We start from the raw sequence: 26287 nt of genomic DNA on the forward strand, positions 1-26287 counted from the left end.
TGCCCATTGGGGCAAATCACGTAACCCCTCTGGGCCTCAGTTTCCACATCCATAAAATGGGGATAATAACACTTGGCCTAAGTTCCTCACAGGCAGAGCAGGGACTGGTTCTCTGATTTTATCTCAGCACACAGTGTGATGCCCAGCACACAGGAGGTGATAATGAAGGCAAAGCACCAACTATGAGACTCGGTACCCAACAAATGATCACTACAATGAACAATTTAGAGCAACGCCTGATTTTACAGATAAAGGTTCTGTCCACTGCTCTGCTGCCCCATCCCACAACCTTGCCTCCCCCACCACCACCAATTTTTCTAGTTCCTAAAAACTGGTGCTGCTGACTTTGAATTGCCCTACAAATCCATCTGTTGCTGGTCATCCACTTAAGGACCCTTGACCCTCTACCCTCTTCTAGCAAGGAGCACCGTGTTTGCAAAACAGTGTCTTCTCTGGGGATTAGAACAGCAAGAGCCGTCAGCTCTTAAATTCTTCGGGCCTTGGCGTTCAGTGATGAGGCCGTCTTGATTAAAGAGTTTCTGCAGGCCTGGGAGGGGTCCTCAAACTCAGGGCCTCTCTCCTGTTCCCATCACTGGCTCCAGATGAACTTCTATTGCAGACCTTATAATGGGCATTTGGTTTGCTAAAACAATCTAGATGTCATTCATAAAAAAATGATCAAGCCAGACTAATAAAACATGTTCTGAGCTCTCAAAAAAAAAAAAATTACCATGTTTTTAGGCAAATTAAGCCCAAGATTATAAAAAGGGGATCCTTTACTGATCTCATGAAATCCTTTTGGTGCAAAATAATATGGACAGCAACGCTGTGATGCCGGAGGCAGAGGCCAGCCCCGTTCGCCTCAGTAGTGTCCACTGGGCGTCCGTCATGGAGGAGCATCAGAGGGCAGAGAACAGCCCGGGGGGCTCAGGGCCCTAATTCCAACCAGGGAGCTCCTGGTTAAGGGCCCTGCCAGGCCTCCCCAGGCAGCGCCCCCTCCTTCTGGGAGACAGGCCGTAACTGTAAAAGAAGGCTGAGCTAGAACCCCTGCTTCGCTGCCCCTCTGAGGGGTCATGGCCAACAGTGGGAGGATTTCAAAAACCAAAGAGACCTTCGGAGCGCAAGACGACAGCAAATTCCACAAGGCACGGGACACAGACACGGAGCAGTGTGGAGGCAGACAGGATAAGTTAAAGGAAAGGAACCCCAAAACTGAGCTCTCGGGGAAGGCAAGCATTCGAAAACAGTTTCCCCTTCAGATGTGAGTGTTACACTTAGGACGTATTAAGAAAAGCTGCACTACGATTAGCTAGTTCTGACCTGAGTGTGTGTGTGTGAACCAGTAAGAGTGCGCACGTAAGGCAGGAAGCCCAGTCGGTCGTGCATCTCTTTTCCCATGAAAACGATGAAGATAATTTAAATAAATATGTCATTCTGAGTATTTAAAACATTAATACATTTGATTTAGTTAGCAGGAAGGCTAGCCTTGCCATACTCCGGTGGAGGCCAAGCATTGCCCAAAAAAAGGCAAATCAAGTTGAAAGGCAACAGCTTCCATTTGCCCCGGGTGAGTCAGGTGTGAGGTGCTAGCCCTCAGCCCCGGCAGCCTGGGGCAGCAGCCTGGGGACCAGACCAGCGAACTCTCTGCCACTGTCTTATGGCTGAGGTTCACCGACTCCTCCGTCTCCGGTTGAAAATGCAGAGTGGCGACCTCTGGGGCAGCGTGACCGGGTGAAGAGGAAGAGGAGAATTCTGGAGGAGAGGACGCAGGGCCGTGCGAAGGCGGAGCCAGGGCCCCCTCGCCGTGGGAGAGTGCAGACACAGGCCTCAGGTGTGGGGACCCAGGAAAAGTTGGACCCAGGCTGTCGGGGGAACAGGGGGCGGTAGTTGCCGCTAATGTTCTCCCTCCTCCTCCTCCTCCTCCTCCTGGGCCTTCCAGGATGGGGTGGGCACGGGGCTGGGTGGCTTTCTGCCCCGAGGTCTCCTCTGGGAACAGCACCCGCAGCACTCCCATCAGCGCCTGTGCTCACTCACGTTGGTAGCTCTGACCCTGACCTAGGGTGTCTGCACCACTCATAGAGCCCCAGATAGAAGGGAAAACAGATCTGAGGACCGAAACTGTGACCAACTTGCATACAGGTAAATGTTAAAGAGGAAAAGTTCCTGGGGCGCCTGGGTGGCTCAGTCATTAAGCATCTGCCTTCGGCTCAGGTCATGATCCCAGGGTCCTAGGATCGAGCCCCTCATCGGGCTCCCTGCTCCGCGGGGAGCCTGCTTCTCCCTCTCCCACTCCCCCTGCTTGTGTTCCCTCTCTCGCTGTGTCTCTCTCTGTCAAATAAATAAAATCTTAAAAAAAAAAAAGAAGAGGAAAAGTTCCTTAACGCCCATCCTGGCTCCCCCTAGGCAGTACTATGTCCCACAGCTAAATGCGCATCAGCCGGGTCAGGAAGACTCAGCCCCGTTCATCTGTATTTTCAACTCTGCCAGGTTCACGGCTAAGACACATAATGAGCTAACCACACACAAAGCGGCCCCAGTGAGTGAGTCAGCAGTAAATCAACAGTCTTAATGGAGGAATTAATAACAGGCAAGTGGGATTAGATTAAGAATCAGTTAATGAACAAGAAAAATTAAGAGCCTAGTAAAATGTAAGGCCAAGAGCTGCTCTCAGGGCCACTGTCAGGTACTTAGAGAGAAGCACCCTCCCCCAGCCCAAGGCACACGGGCGGGCAGGTGATGACCCCGGGGTAACTACTGCGGAGTCTCTGAGGGGCCCTGGGGAGGCCAGGTCAAGGGGCCGAGGACAGAGGTGCTTACAGCTGACCTCTCTGGGGGCATCTTGATTCTTCATTACGGTGCTAAGGATCTTTCAGTAATCAGGGCCAAGAACCATGCAGGGGTGGGAGGGGAGCGAGCAGGGAGGGGAGAGAGAGAGCAGGAGGTACCCTGTGCAAACCCAGCTCCCACTGTGTCACCGGAGCTGTACCCGTTGACCGCAGCCTTGCTGCTCAGCTCGATCATCTGGTGCAGCCGCAGCTTCCGGCAGTAGATGGAGGCCGCCTCGGGCTCCAAGGCAATGATGAGCTGCTCGGCGGTCTCGGGGGAGGCCAGGCCTGCCTGGAAGACAGAGGCAGGACCACTCTGAGGACACACACGCCTTGCGCTGACGCCCTCCAGGAAGGGACACTTGTGCTCTGCCTGTCTGGGAAATTCCCTCCACAGACCCCTGCAGGGATTACCTTCAGTGGTGATGGGGTGCTGAGCCCCAGGCTGGGTCCCCAAACACTGCGGAGGAGCCAAAGAAAATGTGTGGGTGCCTTTGGGAAATGCAGGGCTCTCTGGGCCCTGCGGCCTCTTTCATTTGGGACTTGCTTGGCCCAGAACTGAGCAGCATGAAGAGGGAAATGCCCCCAAACTCTGAAAACTGTCAGAAGATGGAAGGCAGGTGGTCTGTTTCTGGTTACGATCTAAAGGCAGACCCCAATCTTTGGTGGCCCAGGAAACAAATGGGCCATCCCTGGACCTCAGCTACGTGAGCATCGGATTTGGCTGTCTGGGAATCTGACGTGTCTCCAGCACACCAAGGAGGGCTCCGGGGCTCTGGGAGAAAGCCCTCCTGGAATCCCACACAGTCTCATGCTTTCTAGAATATGGGTCAAAAGGCAGCTGACAGTTACTTTATTCAAAGCCGTTACCCCTTTAATAGCAGACATGCTTCTGCTCTGTGACATCTGGCTTATTCCAGTCACAGCCCCTTACAAGAGCCGGCCAAGGGGCTCTGGGACCACCCTTCGGAGGGCACATGGAGACCTGAGCCTGGCATGGCCTCTACCAGGTCCCTGCCCACCTCCCATGGCCTAGGAACTAAAGCGTGAGGCCTCCCTTGCTCGCTGAAGCCGTTCAAGCCCCGAGGGTTTCCTGGTCGCCAGCACGATGGGACAGAGACACGCTGTGTCCTTCACCACTGTGTTTGCTTTGTTGCTATTCCCTAGGGAACTTCGGGGTGCTGCCCTCGCACCACACCCACTTCGGAGGAGACTCTGGTTCTACACCAAGCCCATAAGGTGTAGTGGACTCATCTTGTAGATCAGGGGTGAACAGTCTGCCTAATGCCACACATGTACAGTGACCTCTCTAGAGTCACAGCCTAGAGTCACAGATGGAAGGGGCTTAGAAGATTCAGTTATTGGACAAGGAAGGGAGAGGGTTCCAGTTAGAATATTAAAAATGCAAAGGCCCTTCTTGGCCTTTTGTACAACTCCTTCATTTTATGCAGAAAGAAACAAAGGCTCAGAGAGGTAGGGTGACCAGTGGTCCTGGGTTTCCTGGGACATGGACTCTCAGTGCTGAAACCTGGACAGTCTCTGGCTCAAATGTACGCATCCTGTACGTGGCCGAGCAAGCCCAGACCCAGTCTCAAGCCTCGAAGACCAGCTCTTTAATTGGTTCTTGGTTCTCCTGCTCTCGTTGACTTCAGGTACCAGGGTGGGACCCAGGCCTTTCGGCTCGGACGAAACTCCCAGGGTGTCTCTAATGCTCCTCCTTCTGCTGGTTTCAAGGTACGATCTCTTTACCCAGTAAATCCAGGACAGCACTAGATGGTATCCCACCTCTAATTGCATGTAGACAATTCTCCGTAATAACCATACCCCCAAATGAACCAGTTAACTGTGTCTTAATGAGAAACCATTGGCAGGCAGGTGACTTAAATCTCCCCCTGCCGATACCAGATGCCTCACAAGTGGTAGAACCCCTTCTAGAAGACCGACTTTACAAAACCTACACCATCCACAGAAAAACTGCCTCCTTACTGCTTTGTGCCTTCAGCTGTTAACCAACTACACATGGGCAGCATCTATGCCCATCAGTTTGGTCCCTGGGTGCAGAAGGCCTGCATGCCCATCAACAGGCCACTGACCCAGATGCATAACAAGATTTCCCACTACTCCCAACCCAAGGGACTAAAAGTCCCTCTCCCCCAGCCTCCCACAGGGTCACTTAGACATCCTTAGTGCCAAGACAGCTGACGCTGCAGTGCCCAATGACAGGGAACAAGGTTTACAGACCTAAGTGTCACCAGGAAAGTTGAAACCTCTGAACCTTAAGCCCCAGGATCCCAGAAGAAATCCAACATAAAACCAAGAGGAGCCCCCTTCTAAAGGACCGCTCTCGAAGACTGACTTTCCCTCCTTCGTGGGTTTGTAAAGTCAAGGGCCTCCTAGAATAGAAGCTAGCAGGTCCAGCTTTCCAGAAAATGGTGTGAGGAAGAAGGAAAAACTAGCAGCAAAGAAACAACCAGGCCAAACTGTTTAAGATGCTTTTCCAAAGTTCAGAAGGGAAAATAGCCCGGGAGGAGGGGTGAGGAATGCAGAGCGCCAGGGCCGTGCCGGGGCCAGTGGGAAGGAGGACAGGCTCACTACTGCCCTGTGTCCCACTAGGATGTCCACCGGCCAGGCAGTCTCCCTCCACGTGGCCAGGAAGAGCACCGGCCGGCCTGGACCCAGCAGTGGGGGACAGGAGGGAACAAGAAGAAAAACTCAATGCCTTCATCCCTCTCCACACCTTCCCTGAGACCGTGAGCAGCCCCTCTGAGGTAGACATGAAGTATCGGGGGGCCGGGGTGGCTCAGTCAGTTGTGTCCAACTCTTGGTTTCGGCTCAGGTCATGGTCTCAAGGTCCTGAGACCGAGCCCCGAGTCAGGCTCTGTGCTCAGCAGGGAGTCTGCTGGAGATTCTCTCTCTCCCCTTCCCTCTGGTCCTCCCCCTGAGCTCCCGTTCTCTCTCTCTCTCTCAAATAAATAAATAAATAAATAAATCTTAAAAAAAAAAAAAACAGATGTGAAGTATTTAAACAGAAAGCCAAATCAGGAATTCCAGAGAAGCAAAGAGCATTGAGTACAGTTACACAACTTGAGGTATGTGATTTACACAATCCAGCTTCCCCCTGGGATGCTCCCGAATCCTGAAGACATGAAAGACACACAGGCTGCCCCAAAATGCCCCAAACAGCATGGCTACACCCCTCAGGGGAGGCCTTTCATCTGTCCCTCCCCAGCTGGGTTGGCCTCAGCCCCGCAGCAAAAACTTTGACCCATTTCCACAGAGGGTTCCCCATGGTACCCAGGAGAGGATGCAGATGGGGAGCAGGGGGGCAGAGGACCTCCAACCAGCAAGGGGGGGGGGGAGTGGGGAAGGTAAGCTCAGTGAGAGGCCCAGGACAAGCTAACCACACTCCTTTGCTCGAACCAGCCCCCGTCCTGCTCCCCAGAGAGAGTGAGGGGCCATGTCCCAATAGCAACTCCCATGGGGGCCATAGTGGAGAGCTGAAGGATTGAGGCAAGAGGCAGCGGGCTCTGCCAGGTTCCCTCTCCCCAGGAGGGGTCCCAGAGCTGCTTGTGGACTCCAAGAAAAAGAGGAAATGCAAAAGCATCCGCCAGACGCTCAAAAACTCAGATGTCTTTATCTCTGGGCAGGAGGACCCAGTGCCTGGAAGGGTAGGCTTTCTGCATAAACACCTGCAGTCCTTCTCAGCAGAAGCCCACAGCCTGGCAACTGTCAGGAGCCCTGGGATCAGGCCTGGGCCCACCAGAGCAGGGGAGCACTCACTGCTTTGGCTAGTTCTGCCTCTGAAGCTGGTACCTTGCAGCCGCTGTTCCACGTGAGCTCTCCCTCCCCTGCGCCCCGGCTGGCCGAGCACTTAGCCTATTCCATCTCCAACTACAGATCATGCAGACGCGCCGAGCCTCTCCTGCAAGATGCTACTTTCCAAGGTCAGCACATAGCAGGTGCTCGGGGGGTAGCTGCTGAGTGAATGAACCCGCCATCCCTCCAGCCAGCCTTCATTCTGTGATTTCCTGGCCCTTGTCTCCAGAACACGAATGAGAGCCTATTGCTGACATGACCTGGGGAGGCTACCAACAGAAAGGGTCTGCACCAAGAATGCACTATCCCATATGAGTCCTCCAGGAACCTGGGGCAGCGGGAGCACCACCATAGCCCCTCTGAGAGCCCTGCTTCCTGGTCCCGAGCCCCACTTGGGAGGAGCAGAAAACCACACTCGAGGAGGTTGGGGACGTGGGCCCTGATATTGACTCGTCTGCCCCTCAGCCCTGCTGTCAGCCAGGGAAGCCGTCCAGGGACGCGTGCACAGCCGTGAAGGTGGCCAGACGGGGGGACGCTCTGCGGGGCGCACGTCCAGCCGCCTGGGGCTACAGCTGCACCAGGTCTGGGTGTCAGCCACCGTAGTCCCCCCCCCCCCGATGTGATTATTTTTCACTGCAGTACCAGCTGTTAACTCCACGTCAGGGGAGATCATCCTCCGTGAGGGATTATCTTTTATTTGACAGGTTTCCAGAAACCACTAGGGTTACACATTTCCGGCAAACCGCCTCTAGAAATCAACTGGACTATTTCCTACCCATAATGACTATCCCTCAAGACTCAGTGGAACTGTCTCCCATTCTAGATCTTTGCTGAAGGCCTCAGAAGAGGGATCGGCTCTTCTTCCTGCTACGGGCTGTTCAGCGAATGCTCTGAGAGGGTCTAACGGGGCCCTGAGGCCGTGAATTATAAAACATAGAGATTGAACCTACTTTTTCAACAAGCATTTGACACAAGAGGAGTTTTTGGAGTTTCACAGATAAAACTGTATCCATAAAGTGCTCTGCAGCCCCCACCAACCTCAGCACTGAATCCCAGACTTCTGAGTGGAGGCCCCAGAACCAGCCCCTCCAGGCTTGCCTCTTCCATGAGAGATGCTGCCCAGAGCCTCATCTCTTGCTCTGCATCCAGGTCTCTTCCCCCACCACCAGGCCAGTGGAGGAATGAAGCTCAGCCCCTATCTGACTGTGCCGTGAACTTGGGCTCACAGGGCCGCCAACGGGCCTGAAGGAGGGACTCCATTTCCTGCATGCAAGCAGGGGAGATGTGACCAGTTTCCTAGCTGCCCTGACAGAGTACCATCCTACCTCATCCTTCCAGCTCTTCCTTCTGAAGCCAGGCTGATGGGCAGCACTCTGGGTGCAAGGGATGGTGGGCATCCTCAGATCTCAGAAGCTGGCTGACCCAAGAACTATGTTTTGTGCTCAGGTTCTGTATTAGCATTCTCCAGAGAAACAGAACCAGTAGGATGTATGTAAACACAGAAAGAGATTTACTGTAAAGGACTGGCTCACACCATTATGGAGACTGACAAGTCCCAAGATCTACAGTCAGCAAGCTGGGGAACCATGAGAGCTTATGGGATAGTTCCCTTGCTGGCAGCCTCAAGACCCAGGAAGAGCTGTTTCAGACTAAGTCCAAAGGGAGGAGAAAAACAATGTTCCAGTTTGAAGGCAGGTGGGCAGTAGGAATCCCCTCTTATTCTAGGGAGTTTTGTTCTAGTCTGGCCTTCAACTGATTGCATGAGGCCCACCCGCCTTAGGGAGGGCAATCTCTTTATTTAGTCAGTCAATTTAAATGTTAATCTCATTCAAAAATACCCTCACAGCAAACACTCAGGATGATGTTTGACCAAATATCTCAGTACCCCTTGGCCCAGTCGAGTTTACACATAAAATTAACTATCAGAGGTACACATTTTTCTTATTCTGTACAATTAATGGAGGATGAGGAGAGAGAATTGAAGAGATGCTAATTCTGGCCACGCTTCATATCCATATCATCATGGGGACTCTTCCAGAAGACGAGCTAAAAGATACCATAGACTAGTCGGCAAACTGTTGTGCCCCATAACTCCCTCTGCCCCTCTCTCTGAAGTACAAAAGGCTGCGATGAACCACTCAGCTATGAGCAACCTGAGAGTGGGGCCTCATCTTGGTACACAGGATATGAATCTAGCACCTACATGTCCCAGCACACAGAAGACCCCAGTATGGGTTTGTTTAGTGAATAAATGAATGAGTAAACCAAGAATGATTGAATGGCCCCTGCCATCTTGAAAGCCGTTCAGTGACTAAACTCGACACAAGTATCAAATCAGAATTACAAAGAGCCAAAAATTAAGCTGCACAAATGCCACACCCATCAGAAGTTACCCAACAACCAAAGGATGGGGCAGTCTGCAGATTATCTCTGGGCTTCACAAAGAAAAGTCCCCACGTCCATAAACGCTGGTTACATTCACCCCTCTGAGGTGCCATTTTGATTCTGCCAAACCCTGGAGGGCACCACACCTCCATCTGCCTGGTTTCCTCCTCAACCCAAGAACAAGGGGCCTCCCCGCCAGGCCCCACTTCTCAGAGAGGCAGTCCTTAGGAAGAGCCAGCCCAAGGCTCCAACAGCCCTGACAAATCTCCCAGTCCTTGCACCTCTTTCTGTTTCAGGCTAAAAATAAGAACTGACCCTTTTCCGGGTCACATGTTTGTTGCTACAGTTTTCCTGTGGGAAAACAAGAGTCAAAGCCCTGAATCCTGAGTCTCCTTCCTGTGCAAAGTCAGAACGCTGGCTCTGTCTCCACAGACAGCTGTGTCCCAGCGTCCCGTCTTTGGATGCTGCCTGAAGGCTGGCACTGAGGACAAGCTCCAGGATGCCCAGGGCTTCTGTGGACAGCAAAACTGCATTTGGGTTTCTTCCTTTTTAAAGAAGTTGCCTCTTTCTGGAACTTCCACCCTCTTCCTTCATCCCTATAAAAACAAATCTATTTTTGGCAGCTACGTAGACTGAGCCAGATTCTCACGCTGAAGGGGAGAGCAGAGGAGAGCCTGCAGCAGAGGGAAGAAGGGGAAGTGGGGAGATTGGGGGTGGGGGTGGAGCAGGGACATTGCTCTCCCTGGAACTCTACCTGTCACCTGGGGTAAAGCTCCAAGTGGTGAGTACAATTCATGACACCAAGGTAACCATGGCCATTCTGCTGCATTTGGTACTCAGGGCTGATCGGTAGGTATTTTGAAAGGAAAGTTCATACCTATGGCTACAAACTCAACATCAGAGACATGTCCCCCAGGAGCAGTGGCTGTCCCCTGGGAGGTGTGGCTTCGGGCAAGGGAACATCTATTACGTTGGTGACTTTCCCCAGCCCAGCTCAGGTTGAAGGCTCTGGAAACTGACTCTCATTGCACAGAGTGGGCCCAGGCCCCAGGGTGGCCTTTCATTAACCCAAGGGATTAAGTACAGCGGGAGCCAGCTCTGACCTTGGGGTCAGAATGGCAGGTCAGCACGGCCAGGCATTCTTGCCATGGAGTCAGACCCTCGTGGAAGCCCCGTCATGGCACACGTGGCCTGCGGACAGTGTGAGGCTTGGCGGCCATGAGGGTCCATGGTACCAGGGATGCCCCCAACGCCCAGGAGGAATGGGCTGGCCACTGGCACTAGAATGTTCTATCCATGGCGCCATGCTGACTGGCACACTCCTCAGCCATGCCACTGCCCTCATCCAGGTGTCTGCCACCACACGGGTCTGGTGGCCTCACCACCCCCTGACCCTTGTGCTCCCGTGTTACTCACAAGGTGACACGTGCAGAAGATCATTCTATTTCCCTTATGACCCAGCTGTACAGATGCAGATTTCAACCTCTATACCAAGCTGCTGTGCTTGGTCACGGCCATCGGCTTTCTCTTTATTCCTTTCTTCTTCAAACATTCTTATTGCCTAAGCTTTTTCCTGAGGGTCCATTCACCCACGGCGAAATGTCTCTGTACCCCAGTTTGAAATCCTAGCCCTGGGGAACCTACGGTGTAGAAGGTATAATGCCAGAAAGAAAATTGAGCCCAGCCCAACCCTTATGGACCTGACCCCCATTCCTCCCCCAGGAGGAAGGCTTCATGTCCCCTGGGCAGTGAGAGACCCCTCACTGCCTCCCAGGGAGGCCTGTGAGTGCTGGAGACACCTGAGTGGGGTGACAGTCACCCCCACGGGCATCCTGGGCCGCCACCCGCCCCACCCCCACACTCACCTGATAGGCAGCTTGTCTCATGAACTGCTTGGCGGGCTGTTTCCAAATGGCAGGCACTGTGATGACCCATCTGACATCAGAGTTCTCGAACTCCGACCCCGCCTGGTCACTCAGCTCCTAAAGCCAAGGGAAATGCAGCAGGTCAAGAGGACACAGCTGGTCCTCCTACAGCTTCACGGAGAATTCCAGGCTTCCTGGCCATGAACTCTTGGGGCATCTACTCTACAGCCTCCTGAACTTACCAGTGTCAGGGAGCAAGGGTCTGTTTCCTGATTATTCCACAAGCAGGGAGCTCTGCTCCTTTCACTCACTGAACGTGACTGCAAGCAGGAGGCAGGCAGGTCAGAGGCCTTTGGCCACTTCTGAGTCATGTGACAGGGCAAGTAACAGCCTCCCAGGCCTCAGTTTCCTCATCTGCACAATGGGGATAATAATACCTAGCTCACACTGTTGTTGGGAGGAGTGATAATTTTCTGAGAGCTACATTTACTGGGAGCTTACTCTGTGTTAAGCACTTTGCATACCTCATCTCCATTAGTTCCAGGATCCCACTAGGAAGGGATGATAACTATGTGTCTTTTCTACAGATGGGAACCTGAGTCCTAGATACCTGCAGTACCTTCTGATGACTGCACAGCTGGAAAGTGACAGAGCCAAAATTTGGACCCAGACCCAGTTATATCTTAACTCTAAAGGCCAAGGTCTTAACTAAGTTGTTACATGTGGTTCATATCTAGAACAGGGCCTGCCCCATAGCACTGCTTAACACCTGGTGGCAGTTGTTGTCAGAGATGTCACTGTCCTCTGCCTTATGGCAAGGCCAGCACCTCAGGGCAGTTCTCCTAGCAGGACGGGAGGGATATGAACATGACCCAAGCAAGAACTATGCTGCCCTTAGCTTTTGGTTAAGATTAAAACCACATCAGCAGGAACCACACAGATAAAAGGGATTGGCAGAAGCATCAGAGGTTCACACCAAGTCCATGCAGACAAAATACGTCTCTAGAATAGTTCTCAGACTCAGTATTCCCATCTATAAAATGGGGAGAATAAAAGTAATGCTCTGTGTTTCTGGGGAGATTGAGAACACCTGGAAGAAGCTCGCCCAGAGAAGACCTCTGATAAAGCTTGCTCCTTCCTGCCCTTCCCCTCCAGTTGCCACATTCACCAGACAAATCTGAAATCAAACCTAAACATGCACCAACACGCATCTTCGTCGGAGTCAGTTCTGGGGACAGGTTTCAGAAGATTAACAGGCTGGCAATTTGTTTCTTCTGATAGGTATCTCATTTCCTCTCTTGTTTCAGTAGATACCTTGGGACGGAGCTACCGTGTCACGGAATTAACTTCCTATGTGATCAGTCCGTAAACTTTTTTTTTTTTTTGCCCTTTAAAAATTTTTCTTTTATTTTTAATTGTGACAATAACCCATAATGTAAAATCTACCACGTGAAACTTTTTTTAAGCACATAGCTCAGCAGTGTTAAGTACGTTTAGTATACTTTTTTTTTAAACATGTTTTTAAAAACACCTCTGCGTGAAACAGCGGGTTTTGTTTTGTTTTGTTTTTATCATGTTTTATTTCCTTGCAGGTCTGCATTGGGCTTTAAGGGCAGGCAAGTAGTGATGTGTGTTGGGAAGTGTTCTAAGCAGGCCGCCGAGCACCATCCAGGCTATTTTAAACTCTTTAAACAGGAAAAGGCTCAAAAGGTGAATGATGGGCTTCCCTGGCCGTAGGGAAGGTTGTTTAAAGCTGTTTGTTCACCAGTGGATAGAGTACAGCTTAGAAGGGAAAGGACCCTGCCATTAATTAAACATCTCAGTATGTCAGGCCCTTTTCACTTGCTTTCCTTCATGAACGATGAGCCTGCTTCATGCCTGTGATTCCTGAGATACGATGCTTTAGTAGATACTCTATTTTGCTTATCCTGGTCCAACGTGCAACAGTCCCCTCCTCTGAACCCATCTGTCCTTCCAATACCAGCCAGCCCTGTCGTGGAGGGCCCGGTGCTCATAAATCTCCTCAGATAGCTTTTCTTCATGGAATTTCTTTATAGCATGCTCCCTGCTGGGAGAATGTGCAACCAGGTTCCCAAAGCTTTTGGCTGAGCTGACATGTTCAAAACCACACACCCTCCTACACTCCCTGTTGGCCCTCTGCTCCCTCCATCTCTCCCCTCCCCTTCTGAGATGGGCTGTTCACTCTTTTCCCCTTGACCAACCTGAAACACAAGCCAATGTCATGGACTTTCTCAGGTCCTAAATTTTCCCCAGATCCCCTGCCTCTTCCTCCTAATCCAAAGGCCCTGCAGTCATGGGCCTCCCTCTGCTCCTTCACCTTTCTCCAGATGGCTACAGACACGATAGTCAGACAGTCCTTCATTGGCTGTCTGGGCTACCAGGTGCTGAGCCCATGCCTCTGAGATCCCTGCTCTTCGGGCTGACAGAGGTCCACATCTCTGCGCCTCCTAGTCCGCTTTGTTGCCGCCTAGAATCATGTGCTCTCCTTTACACTCCGTCTCCCTCCTACTCCTTCCTTCTGTCCTCTCCCCTCTCCGTCCCCCACCGCCGGTGGAAGAATTATTTCCCAGAATCTACTTCTTCCCTCCGCCCTGGCCCCCTCTTTCTTCTTGGTTTTCACGTTCCCCAAGTGACCCCCCACTCTCCGAGTCTCAGAGCCCTCAGAAACACCTGCTTCAGGATCTGAGTCCACTGTTTCCATAGGGCTTTCCTCCACCCTGCAGGCCCTGGGGATGCTGTGGTCTCCCTCCCTCAAATGTTATCTCTGTGGCCATGGCATTCCCCTATTAGAAATCCTTGGATGGCTCCCCGTGACCCAAGGAGTTCATTAGCTTGGCATTTGAGGCTTTGCAAGATCTCGACCCAAGCTTGCTGTTCCCACTCGATCCCACAGCCCTGCCCTTCTCTCAACCCAAACTGCCTGCTTTCCAGAGCTGTCTGCTGTGTTTCCTTTCCCCTGCAATCGTCTTGTGCCATTCTACCAGCTCAAAACACACACCCTTCCAGTTGCTGCCAGTGAGAGGCCCCTGATGCACCTCCTCCAGGGAGCCTTCCCTACTGCAGCCCATTGGGCAGAACCTCTGTCTTCACCAAACACCAAACACCCACAATGACCCCCTCACAACACCAATCTGTTGACTACATACTCCTTCACACTCTGTTGATTTCAATGCTGCCAGAACTATCTGGCACACAAAAAGTACTCCAAAAAGAAGAAGGAGGAGGAGGAGGAGAAGAAGAGGAATAGGAAGAAGAAGAAGAAGGAGAAGGAGGAGGAGGAGGAGGTGCTTGAATGGATGAAAGCAGTATTACATTCTCATGTCTTTGTTTCCCTCAGGCCCTATTTCTAGAACTCTATTCTATTTCTAGAGTTCACTAAATTTCTTGTAGTGATCACATAATACCAAATACTTCTAAAGTTCCCAATTCTTTTTGGATAAAGCTCAGTACACAAGGTTCTTCATGCATCTGACTCACACCCACTCATCACCATGCCCATGGACAGAGACACCAAGTGGACAGCTGTATTCCACTTAGAAATTAGCCAATTCTTCCCCATCCAGGGCCATCTCTGCACAAACTTTGCAACAGTCATCCAAGCGGCTCACTCAGGCACCAGCTTCTCCCCTAGGGCCTGGAGGGACAGGGAGAAGGGATGACAGCAACCATTTGCCAGGAGTTTACTGTGCCCAGCTCTGAGGGAGGTGCCTCATGTCTGGTAAAACAACCCACAAGGTACACGACCTGCCCCACTCTTCCGGTTAGGGATGTGGGTATCAGAGAAATTAAGCACCTCACCTGAGACCCCACAGCTGCCGCACATGTCTTCTGCCTATCTTTTTTACTGAGATGTAATTCACATCTCTTAAAATTCTCCTTTTTCAAGCATACAATTCAGTGGTTTTAGTATATTCACAAGGTTGTGCAACCACCACACTCTCTAATTCCGTCACCCCAAAGAGAAGCCCCATTCCTATTAGCAGTCACTCCTGTGCCCTCCCCCAGCCCCGGACACCTGCCAATCCACCTCCTCTCTCTGGGGATTCACCTACTGTGGACATTTCTTACCACGGAATCACAAAGGATTGGCTGGCTTCTTTCACTCAGAGTAACGTTTTCAAGGTTTCTCCATGTGGTTGCAGGCGTCCGTGAGTCATTCCTTTCTATGACTGACTAATATCTCCTTGTAGGGATAGACTCACTTAGTAACCCATCCATCCATTGATGGACGTTCATGTTGTTTCCCCTTTTTAGTTATTACAAATACTGCTGCTGTAGACGCTCATAGACGGGTTTTTGTGTGAATATGCGTTTTCATCTCTCTTGGGTATATGCTGAGGAGTGGAATCACTGGGTCATGTGGTAGCCCTGTGTTTAACCTTTGAGGAACTCTCAGACTTTTCCACGGCGGCTGCCCCACTTTCCATTCCTGCCAGCAGGGCACGAGGGTGCATCCTGCCTTCTGAATGTAAGTCCTACACTTCGTCCCTGGAGGCCGTGCCTGCTCGCCTGGCTGGCAGGTGCGCCTCCCCCTGCCCCAGGGCCCTGGCATGTGTCCTACCTTCAGTGCCTGCTCCTTCAAGTATTGCAGGGCGTACGCGAAGATTTCAAGGGCTTTGATTTTCTTGCCGTTTGCTGCCGTTAGGTCTGTATCCATGGTGAGGTCCTGGTGGGGGAGAGGAAAGAACAGTAAGACGAGGGAGGAGAGACGTACCTTGTGGCTTCGGGAACTGCTACTTGGAGATCTGGGGAAGCCAGTGAGCCACATTTCTGTTTCCTGATATTTGGTAGACTGGGATAGTGTGTCTTCCACTATCTCCCACTAAGGGGCCTGGCAGCATTGTCCCCTTATTGTGTCAGGGGCCCTGGCTGTTTCCTTCAGCCCCTACCTCTCATTTTTCCCTCCCTCCCTCCCTCTCATTCTCTCTCCCCTGGATCCTCATGAAGCGGAGGTTTCAGGGAGGCGACAGAGCCCAAGAGAAGAGAAAGGAAGCAAGCACCATTGCTGATGCAGTTGACATACTATTTCCACACCCAGACACACATGGTCACCCTCGGGAGCCCCCAGCAGAGGCCTAAAGCACCACGCCAACTCGCTGACGTGCATGATGCTAAACAGACATGAAGCCTTCATTCCCCGATGAGCTGCCAACCGAGTCGCCAAAATAGAAGCGCTCCTATTTTAAGACCTGTGCTTAATCCTCTTGGGAGTGCAGCATCACCACCTCCCTTCCTCCGCCAGTAGCTAAAGCAGTCTGGTCCCTTGGGTGCAGGATGCCTGTGAGACACTGGCTGGACTGGGGTCATTCAAAAATGACAAGAAAAGTGCTCACAGGGTGGCGATGGGCAGAGAGTGGGAGCGAACATCAGGAGGAAGCCCCCAAGGCAGCCCGAACCCAGAGGCTCATTACTACCAGGGGGGATAAAAAAAATCAGCCTCCGGATTGATCCAGCTGGCTAATGAGGCTTGCGGTTAGAGTTCGAAGGGGCACAAAGCTACTAAAGCGGCCTCGTGGAGCCTGTCGGCTGTCCTGACCCATCAGCACAAGCCCCCCCTTCCCAACCAGCCACCCCACCCCCGGTGCTCAACAAAGACACCCCAGATTTGGGGGCGGGGCAACTCCCAAGTTCAGAAAGGGGACCAACCACCAGGAAGCCAGAGGGTCAGAACTGAAAAAACTCAAAACGGAAGAAATTCCCGTGTTCCACCACACAAGACTGCTGTTGGGCGGTGACCGCCATCAGGTGAAACGGGGAGGATGCATTTCTAGCAGGAACCTGTCTGCTTCACAGAGAGCCATGCCGATGCACACAGGGCCTCGAAGGCAGGGTGCTGGCTGCAGGGTCTCCATTAACATGGGTTTTGTCATCTGCAAGCACGTTAACAGCAGACAAATGAAAGCAATAATCATAGGAGCGAGCAACTGACTAGAACTTAGTACCAGCACAGCTCTAAGAGCTTTAGGTATTTTGATTCCTTTAATCCTTACACCATCCCCACAAAGAAGGCCCTGGAGTGTCTCTATTCCACACAGGGCCCAGAAAGGTTAAGTCACTTGGATTAAGCATCTTGCAAGTTTCAGAGGTAGGATTTAAATCTAGGCCGTCTGGTCCCAGGGTCCATGGTCTTAAACACCCATTGCTGTCCTGAATCTCTAAGTACCAAAAATTAAAGAAAATCTGTGGGATGTAATGCTCTCACTGAAAAAAAATCCTATCCTGTGATTCAAACTTTTCCATGAATCTTGGGAGAGGGGCCTAGCTGATGTAGACAGCTTACAGAACACTGGCATGCTGGGAGTTGAGCCTCCAATAAATTGGGCACCTGATTTCCTGAGCTACCACTTCCCCACCAGGTTTACTTCTAAACTTGTTAGCTAATCGCCACTGCCCTGGGTCCCCCAAATGCCCCCGGCCCCCAAGGCCTGCCTTCAGAATCCCCGGATCTCCCAACAACCCAGCAACTGCAGAGGGATCTCCTGGCATAGCAGGGAGCCCCCAGCCCCCTCGGCCGGGGCTCCAGCCAGTGTCCACTCTGACCGGTCAGTTGCCAAGGCACACACGTTGTTAAATATTCTGAATATCTCCCTGCCCATGTGTGTATCAGAAAGTGCCGTGTATTCCGCAAAAGTGTTGTGTGCTCCAGGTTGCTTCTAAAATCAAGGTAAATGGATGTTACTTTCTACTCAGGAGAAGCCTGAGGGTTTCCTGGGTTGGGAAGACCTCGGGGTTGGAGGAACCTTGGCTCTCCAATGCGGAGGACTTGGGGCCAGGGAGAGGCTTGCTTACCCCCGTGGTATGCAGCTTCATCTTGAACTTCTCCAGGTACAGCCACTGCTTGGCCTCATTGGGATCCAGATCATGGTAGAAGTCCCTGGCGGCATACCCAAAGCTATGGAATTTCCTCTCCGGAGTCAACAAGATAGTGGTCGGAGTCTTCTGGTTGGACACCCCAGGGTCGCCCCCTTCCCATCGCCTGACATCAAGGAAAGGCAGAGGTTATGAGAACCTTCCTTCATAATCCTAATTCAGGCGGCACTGACTGGAGCACCTACTGTGTGCACGATTCTTACGGATGTGGGTGCTCACAGGAGCCGCGACAGGTGCACTCTGGTTCTGTTGGTTGAGTGGTGATCAGAGACCCGACTTCAGTCAGAGAGAAGAAGGAACGGGGCAAGCACCAGGGTCTTGCTCAGGAACGAGGTCTGCTTCGACCATCCACTCCATGTTCACTAAGCACCTACTGTGTGCCAGGTGCTGGCGACACAGACACGAAACCTTTATGTCTCTGCCTTCAAATAACTCACAACCTAGGAGGTTATGTCTTTTTGTGGGGGGGCGGGGTCTTTTTTTAATTTGCAAGCCCTCAAAACAAATGTATAGCCGGCTTGTATCCTCTCTAAAACAAGGTAGGGTATAAACAAATACATAAATACCTGCCTTATCACATGGGAACCAGGGACCCAGGAAATGCCCTAGGGGTCAGAGAAGGCAGAGGTGCCGGATGGTAAGGCAAGGGGAGGAATGCAGCGCTAAGGAGAGACTCGAAGGACTGACACAGAGCTGCCAGGATCTTGAAGGATGGAAGGGCACTGCAGGCTGCTCAGAGGTAGGAGAACATGGGGCTTGTGCGGGGATGCTAAGTGACTGGCTTGGGTGGAGAAGGAGTGTGTAAATGGGAAGTGTGAGAAACAAGGTTGGGAAGGTGTATGGAACCAGGCTGAAGAGAACCTTGGGAAGGGAGAGAATTAATGAGTGAGTAACGGGAAGCCACTAAAGGCTGGAGGGCAGGGGCATGGCAGAATCAGAGCTGGGGTTGACCAGAGCACACTGAACTAGACAGGAAGCCAGGAGGCTGAGAAGGAGCCTCAGGCCTCGTCTGGGAGCAGAGGCAAGGGGGCTTAAACAAGGGCAGAGGAAAGGGATGGAGGAGGATGAGCCATCCCGAGGGAGAACCAAGCCAAATGGCCATGGTGTGAGCAGGAGCCAAGGCATCAGAGGCCCCCACTTGGGAGCCCAGAGGAGAAAGCCCCCTTCCCAGAAACCTGGAGCCCTGGTTAACCAAGGAGACCACAGGGAACGAGGGAACTCCAGGTGAACCTGCTGGCACTGAACTCCCAGGAGGGGGCTGGAGATGGAAGCCTGGGGTTCACAGGAGAGATCCAGGAGGAGAGACAGACTTGGGTGCCTCCATACCAGGGGACAGCCACGGTGACAAGGAGGCAGGAGAGCCCTGATGGGAACAGGGAGGTGGGAAAGGACTATTCCTGCAAGGCTGAGTGCTGAAGAGGCCCCAGAAGAGGAGAGAGGTGAGTATGGACAGATTGGTGGAGACCATGGGAGTCCATCCTGGAGCTCATGGGGGGGTAAGGGAGTGGGGCAGGGAGTAGGTGGAGCCCCAGGGAAGCTTCCTTCCTTCTCTTAGGTAGAAAGAAGAATAGGAAGGAGAGTGAAGAAGCCAAGTGATTTGGTGCCTCCCCTCCTCTGGAAGAGAGGAGAAGCCGCATCTGCCAAGGCGGCCAGGATGCTCTCTTCTCTCCCAGGTTCTGACTCTGCAGCACGCTCCCGTGCTGCCACTAGCCATGGGACCACCACGAGAAGCCTCTGGTGGTGACACGTTGTACTAGAGGAAGCACGCCTCTCCCTGGCCTGCTGGGAGGGTGGCTGAGCTCACACCTGCTCCCAACGTAGCACCATTAAGCTTCGGTGGGACCATCACAATCCAGGTGGAGAGCCAACCTGGATTTGCCACACAGCTGGGTCTGGAATCATCCCTGGCAGGTTCCCCAGTCAAGCTCCATCAAGATGCAGGCTTCTACCCAGGGAGCCAAAGTCCCCATGATGAGTGCACTGAGACCCAGGGATGCTCACCACCCCAGACGCCAGGCACCTGGGCACTCCCCACATGACCGCTCACAAATGGACTTTCTGTTCCCATTAACAACTGACATTTTCACTAGGCGATGAACCTCCTGAGTTATTTCCCTTCCAATTTTTATTCCTTCATTCCTATTAAAATACATACAAAAAAATTGAATTTTCTCAACCATAATTGTGTCAGTCTGTATCAAGGTTAACATGTTCTGATTGAACTAAAATCCAGGTAGGGCCTCCCTCCAAACTCTCTACAAGAACAGAGATGATCTCTCTAGAGGCCTGAGCGCTGCTGATACTGTGTGGATCCCTCCCAAGCAATCTCAGTGTTAGGTCTGCTCTTCATTTTTTTTTTTTTTTTCAATTTCACTGCAAGACGATCCCTTCGAAATAACATTTCTCAAAACAACTATGGAGAAGTCTAGCTTTTTACAGCATGCTCTTCTCCCTTCGGGGTTTCCATCCCTGGGGACGGCAGAGCAGACCTCGCAACAGGTATCTAGCTACCCAGATGCAGAATCCTGGTGGCGACTAGACAAGAGGGCTCTGCTGTCATCGGGGCTCTCTACCAGAACTGGCTTTTCATTATTTCCTGAAGATATGACACCCACGGGGCTCTGGAGCCTCTTAGGACATCCAAGCCAAGATTGGGGTGGGGGAGTCACTTTTATTATGACTTATGTTTTAAGCAGCACACTGCAAAAATGCTTAAGATCTTACTCTGGGAGCCATAACTAAATTCCACAGTTGCCAGGTAAAGGAGTTGCAAAACCCATCACAATCTATCTTCAGAGCCGTCCTTGGATTTGGAAAATCAGAGTGATAAACTCCTGGCCCCCAAAGCTTTGAGGGGCCACAGACTCTGCAGGAGAGCCCCGCACCAGAGCCGGAGCCCGCGTGGGGGCCAGGGTAGACCAGAGTCCTCGCAGACAGCCCGTCACGCGTGGATGGGGAGGACAAGAGGGCGGTTTTAGGCTGCTGTGTGCATGGCGGGGCGAGGTGGAGGAGGGCAGCAGTGTCCTGAGCACAGAGTGTGTCCCAAGAGACCCCGGGCAACTTCAGGGTGACCCTGAAATTCACCCCACTCTGCTTTCTGGTTACTATCACTTAAGGACTAGCACCTTCCCTGCTTACACTTTACTATGTACTAAGCTTGGCAGGAAATCTCATTTCATATGCACACACACTCTGTGAGACAGACATTGCCACTACCTCCATTTCACAGATGAGGAAACTGAGGTTTAGAAGGTCCAGCAGTTGCATAAGGTCACACAGTACGTGGCCGAGCTGACGCCTGGACCTCCTCCATCACAAATACCCTACAAGTCAGTACCTCTTCCCCGGGATGCATGCTAGAATAACCCAGGCCAGGTTTCAAACACACTGTCCAGGCCCTTCCCCAGACCCACTGAGTCAGAATTAAAGCAATGCTTTTACAGACCAGGAACCTGGAGCCCAGAGATGAGAATGGTTTACCCAAAAGGGGCACAGGGGGTTTGGGCTGAGCTGGGCCAGAATCTAGGACCCGCCTACTAAATGCCATTCACCCGCTTCTTAAACGAACCCCCTCCCCCAGGGCCCTCCTCCAAGTCTCCACAGGTACAGTGACTGGTGCCCACACACGGCCCTCCGCACCCACAGCACTCACCTCATCACGTGGATACATTCTGGCTCCTTGGTGAAGCTGTAGGCATAGCCACTGGACGTGGTTCCAAAGTCAATGGCCACCACCACCAGAAACATCTGCTGCTCTGAGACGTTCGGGTCAGCATCATTCTGTGGGTGTTCGGAGTAAGGCATGAGGGGTGGGTGGGGGTGGCCGAGCCTGGCCTTCCCGCCTGCCCAGCTGTGCACCCCCTACAGACAGAACTCTGGCTCAAGTGTGCCGCGTGGTGAGCCCTACGGAGAGGCCAGGCCAGCCTCAGCCCCCACATGGTGGCTCAAGGAGAAATGGAGGGCCAGGCTGCCAGCGAGAAGGCACCTGCCCACACCCTGCCCCCGCCTTTATCAACTGCTTATGAACACAACTAATTGTGGGAAGTCCATCCAGTCTGGAAGCCCAGTGGTTCCTCGAGTGACACAATCCTTCCCTCACCGCCCTCCCCGAACTCCTGTGCAGACACTGTCCAGAATGCCTTACCAGCTGTGGCCCTGCCACAGCCCCAGTGACCACTCCACCTGCTCAGGCATGTTGTGAGTGGGAGGAGGGCTCTGCATGCCAGGGGCCCTGGCCATGCGATCCTGCCAAGTCCTGTCCCTTCAGGGGCCAGAGCCTTTCCTCAACATCAGGCGAGTGAGTCAGGCCACTCCAGGTTTGTTTGTTTGTTTGTTAAGCAGTGTAGACTTTTTTTTTATATCCACAGAACTTCACATTATAAACCAATCAATGTCGGGCTTGAAGTGTACTGCTTAGAGCAGGGGGTGAGAGCCCCATCCATCTGGCCTCTCCTCACACTGCCCCCCACTCCCCACACACTCTGAGGTGACCCCGAAGCTCCTACAGGGACCCCTCAGGGCGCCGTCTGGAAACCCGCAGTGTGAGGACCAGGCCAGAGGAGGCCAGCCTCCCAGTCTCCCAGGACTGATGGAGTTCCAGGACACTGAGTGAGGTGAAACCCAGCCAGTTCCAGGAAAACCAGGACAAGCTGGTGCCCCCTCCTGCAAAGCCACCCCTCCCCGGGGACTTTTCTCTGGTCGGCTATGTGTAAATCCCTTGAACAGCTGCCCCACAAAAAATCCATCTTCTCATTGAGGGGTAGGGTGGGAGCAAATGCCCAGTCTGCAGCCCCCTCCCCATCCAGGCCTTCTCTCCCGGGCCGGCTGATGCAGAAGCCAGCCCAGCCACAGGCTTGCAGACCGGGCAGTTAACTGCAGTCAAAAAGCTGCTGCATTTCACCGATGCCCCGGCCAGAGGTGGCTGCTCCCTTCCAAAGGGACGCCTCGCTGTCTCTGGGCCCTCAGCGTCCAAATGCACCTGCTAATGCACCCAAGCCAACAGCTCCGGAAGCACCAGCCACACCACAAAAAGCCTTCTCAGGCCGAGGGTGGGGAAGGGGCTTGGTGGGCTCACAGGACTAGTCCCGGGACCATGTACTCCCCACCCACGAAGGTGAGGGGCTGCCCAGCAGCCTGGCTCGTGAGAGCAGATCCAGAAAGCAAAGATCGTCAGCACATAGATACACATTTCTTACCACGATATGGGAAGGGGACAGCGGCGTGATTCCTGTGTCCCCCAGACTCCGGGCTGGAGAGGAATATGCAGACGTGGGGGCTGTTTCTGAAAGGAAAGACAGAGGCCCTCCTTAGAAGCAGTGTGGGCTGAGCCTGGGGGCAGGAATGAGCCGTGGGGCTTCCTGCTATGGGCAGGTGCTGCTGTCGCCTGGAAGCCTGAACCCCGCCACACATGTAGTCTGTCTGTTCTGGCACTCCCTTGTGTTTGGTATTTAGAACGACCAAATGAAACACTCTTTCTCTCCCCGTGACCACCAGGCCTCTCACTACGTCCCACCCAACTCCCACTTCGCAGAGACACTGCCCGATCCCCACATGCCTCACCTCCAGGCTTGTGCTCTCTAAAGGGCCAGACCCTCACCTGGGCACCACGATGGACCAGAGGAACCTGTAGCCACCTGAGCAAATGTTTGTGTGCATTTTTTTGGAAGAGATTCCAGGTTCCTTGCCCTACCCTACAGATCAACAAGCCCTATTATAGGAATAAAGGACAAGAATACAGCTTCCAGAAAGAACTTCCTTGCTTAGTGGACACATCACCTCCTCCCTCCCTCTGGCAGAAGGCTGCATCACAATGTGGGAAACTCCTCTCTCTTCAGTGATCCTGATGGCTCTTGACATCCAGTAAGAAAAACCATGGCAGAAAGTCAGGTAGCTAAGCATCCCCGGACCCCGCGCCTCGGGCCCCACAACAGACATGAGGTCAAACCAGAGAAGAGCCAATAGCAAAGCTGCCTGAACATCATTGTATCGATTGCCCTGCTAATCTCACAGTTATGCAGGCGCTGACATTTGTCCTGACACCTTGCCAGGACCCGGTGGCCCTCCCCCAGGAATGAGCACCCAGGGAGAAGTCACATTGTCCCCGCTGGAAGCTCCACGCTGGCCTCCCTGCCCACTGCCCAGGACTGGCAGGGCCGGCGAGCAGCGGAGCACCGACGGTGAGTGACCCTGGGCACCCACAAATCCCGGGCGCTGGCTGGGATGCTCTGCAAATACAGCTCCATCTAGCACACAGCCTACTACCTGGTAGGAAGGAATGGGTAGTTTGCTAAAACACACCGGTGGTCAAGGAAACCCAGAGGGTACAAGGTGTCTGAGAAAGGCCTGTCTGCTTCTAAGGGAGTATAGCAGTGGCCCCATCTGCCCCTGCTGCCACATCGCTTTGGTTAATCCCACACACTTACTGGTTTTTGTGTTTTCCTGCTCGATGAGAACTCAAATAGCATCATTACCCTGGGTGCCAAATGGGCTGAGGGAATGAAATGAATCACGAAAGGGTGAATGTGAGCCTTCGAATCTGCACAGCCACCCCCACTCTCTGTAGGCATCTGGTCTCCCTCCTCCTGGAAAGGCTCTAGTTCCAACCCCTGGGAGAAACACGGAGAGGCAAGTCCGTACAGAGGTCCGAAACCAACTTGCTGGGCAAAGGACTTCACCAGACATTTCTCCAAAGAAGACACACAAATGGCCAATAAGCATGTGGAAAGATGTTTAACATCATTAGTTATTAGAGAAATGCAAATCAAAACCACAATGAGTTATGGCTTCACACCCACTAAGATGGTGGCTATAAAAAAAAAAAAAGAAAGAAAGAAAGAACAGATGTTGGCAAGAATATGGAGACACTGGAACCCTTGTAGATATCCGGTGGGAGTGCAAAATGGTACAGCTGCTATGGAAAACAGTTTAGTGCTTCCTCAAAAAGTCAAATATAGAATTACCATATGACCCAGCAATTCCATGCCTAGGCGTCTACCCAAAAGAACTGAAAAGAGGGATTCAGACACTTGTATGTGCACGTTCACTGTGATATTATTCATAATAACCAAAAAGTGGACACAGGCCAAGTCTCCATCAACAGATGAGTAAACAAAATGTGGCGTGTCCATACAATGGAATATTACTCAGCTGTAAAAAGGAAAGAAGTTCTTTTACACGCTACCATATGGATGAACCTAGAGAACAATATGCCAAGTAAAATGAGCTGGACACAAAAGGACAAGTATTGTATAATCCCACGTACATGAAATATCTAAAATAGGCAAGTTCATAGAGACAGAAAGTAGATTAGAGGTTTCCAGGGGCTGGGAGGGAGGAGGAAGGAATGGGAATGCTGAGTTTCTATTCTGAGTGAGGTCAAGGGTCTGGAAATAGTAGTGATGGTGGTTGCACAACACTGTGAATGCAATTAATGCCCCTGATCTGTACACTTAAAAATGATCAAAAGGGCAAATTTTATGTTACATATACTTTATCAAAATAAGAAATTTTTCCTTAAAAAAACTCAACTTGCTCATCTGAGAGGGAGAGCAATTTCCGATTCCTAGGAGCACCCATGGCTTGGTGCTCTTGAAAAGAGAACAGAGACGTAAGCCCAGCTCCTGGCCCAGCCTGCTGAAGTCCACTCTCTTTGCGAATCTCCCAGCTAAGGGCACCCCCTTCCATAAAGTAGGGGGAGTCCAGCCTCTCTGCTAGGGAGCCCAGCCAGATGGTCTTTCCCACCTGTTGGCAAGAAGTCTGCCCTGCCCACGGCCCCTTGGGCAGCCTGCAGAGAGATGCCATCCAGCAGTGGGAGCCACCTTCCCTCCACCTGCTACCTGCAAGGCCCACGGCCATGTGTCCACATTTGCACAGAAGGTCTTGGAAGACACCAAATGTCTAATTGCCCAGTAAATCTGGTGTTGGCAATTAGCAAACAAGCTATTATCTGCAGACAAACCATCCACCCTGCTGTCTGCTTGGTTCTAATTATCCCATCACTCAGCTCTTCTCAGAGCACGTCCCACTGACTCGCAAAAGAGCATGTGTTGGGCCACACGTTGAACACATGCCTTGGGCCCCCAGAGGACTCCAGGATATGTGAGGACAAGAACCAAGGATTTTCTTGATTCTCTCTGTCCCTCCCTCACCCAATCCCTTGCTGATCACTTAGCCAGGCCTAGAGGCAATTAACCCTCATGGACTTCCTCCATCAGAAGTAAAAATGCAGCTGTACCATGTGATACTTTAAAACTGATTTGCATAGAAGCATGGAGGAGTAACATTTTTATAGATGCATGCATATCATACACACCCACATCTAGAGCTCTACATATCCCAAATCAAAGATAACTCACCAGTTAAGGTGTACCAATCCCGCACAGGAATACACAGAGCCAGGACTGACAACTTTGTTCTATTAGCTAACTATTTAGGATGTCCAAGTGGTGCTCAAAAATTCATAGGGGAAAGAATATGGAAAAGGCTATTTCAGGCCCTGAGGGGTAT

General features: G+C 52.2%; 1 protein-coding gene across 1 annotated transcript in view; it reads right to left on the reverse strand.

Moving 5' to 3' along the window:
• HSPA12A (heat shock protein family A (Hsp70) member 12A) overlaps positions 1–26287 on the reverse strand; it is a 60244-nt gene that overhangs the window by 8436 nt on the left and 25521 nt on the right. The window contains exons 2-7 of the mRNA XM_044916165.1: positions 22978–23063; positions 21435–21562; positions 17702–17888; positions 15474–15578; positions 10892–11008; positions 2946–3117 (exon numbers count right to left, since the gene is read on the reverse strand). Coding sequence (XP_044772100.1) covers positions 2946–3117; positions 10892–11008; positions 15474–15578; positions 17702–17888; positions 21435–21562; positions 22978–23063 — 795 coding nt within the window. The remainder of the gene's footprint in view (positions 1–2945; positions 3118–10891; positions 11009–15473; positions 15579–17701; positions 17889–21434; positions 21563–22977; positions 23064–26287) is intronic.

Source organism: Neomonachus schauinslandi, chromosome 6 (genome assembly GCF_002201575.2).
Source record: "Neomonachus schauinslandi chromosome 6, ASM220157v2, whole genome shotgun sequence".
NCBI lineage: Eukaryota > Metazoa > Chordata > Mammalia > Carnivora > Phocidae > Neomonachus > Neomonachus schauinslandi.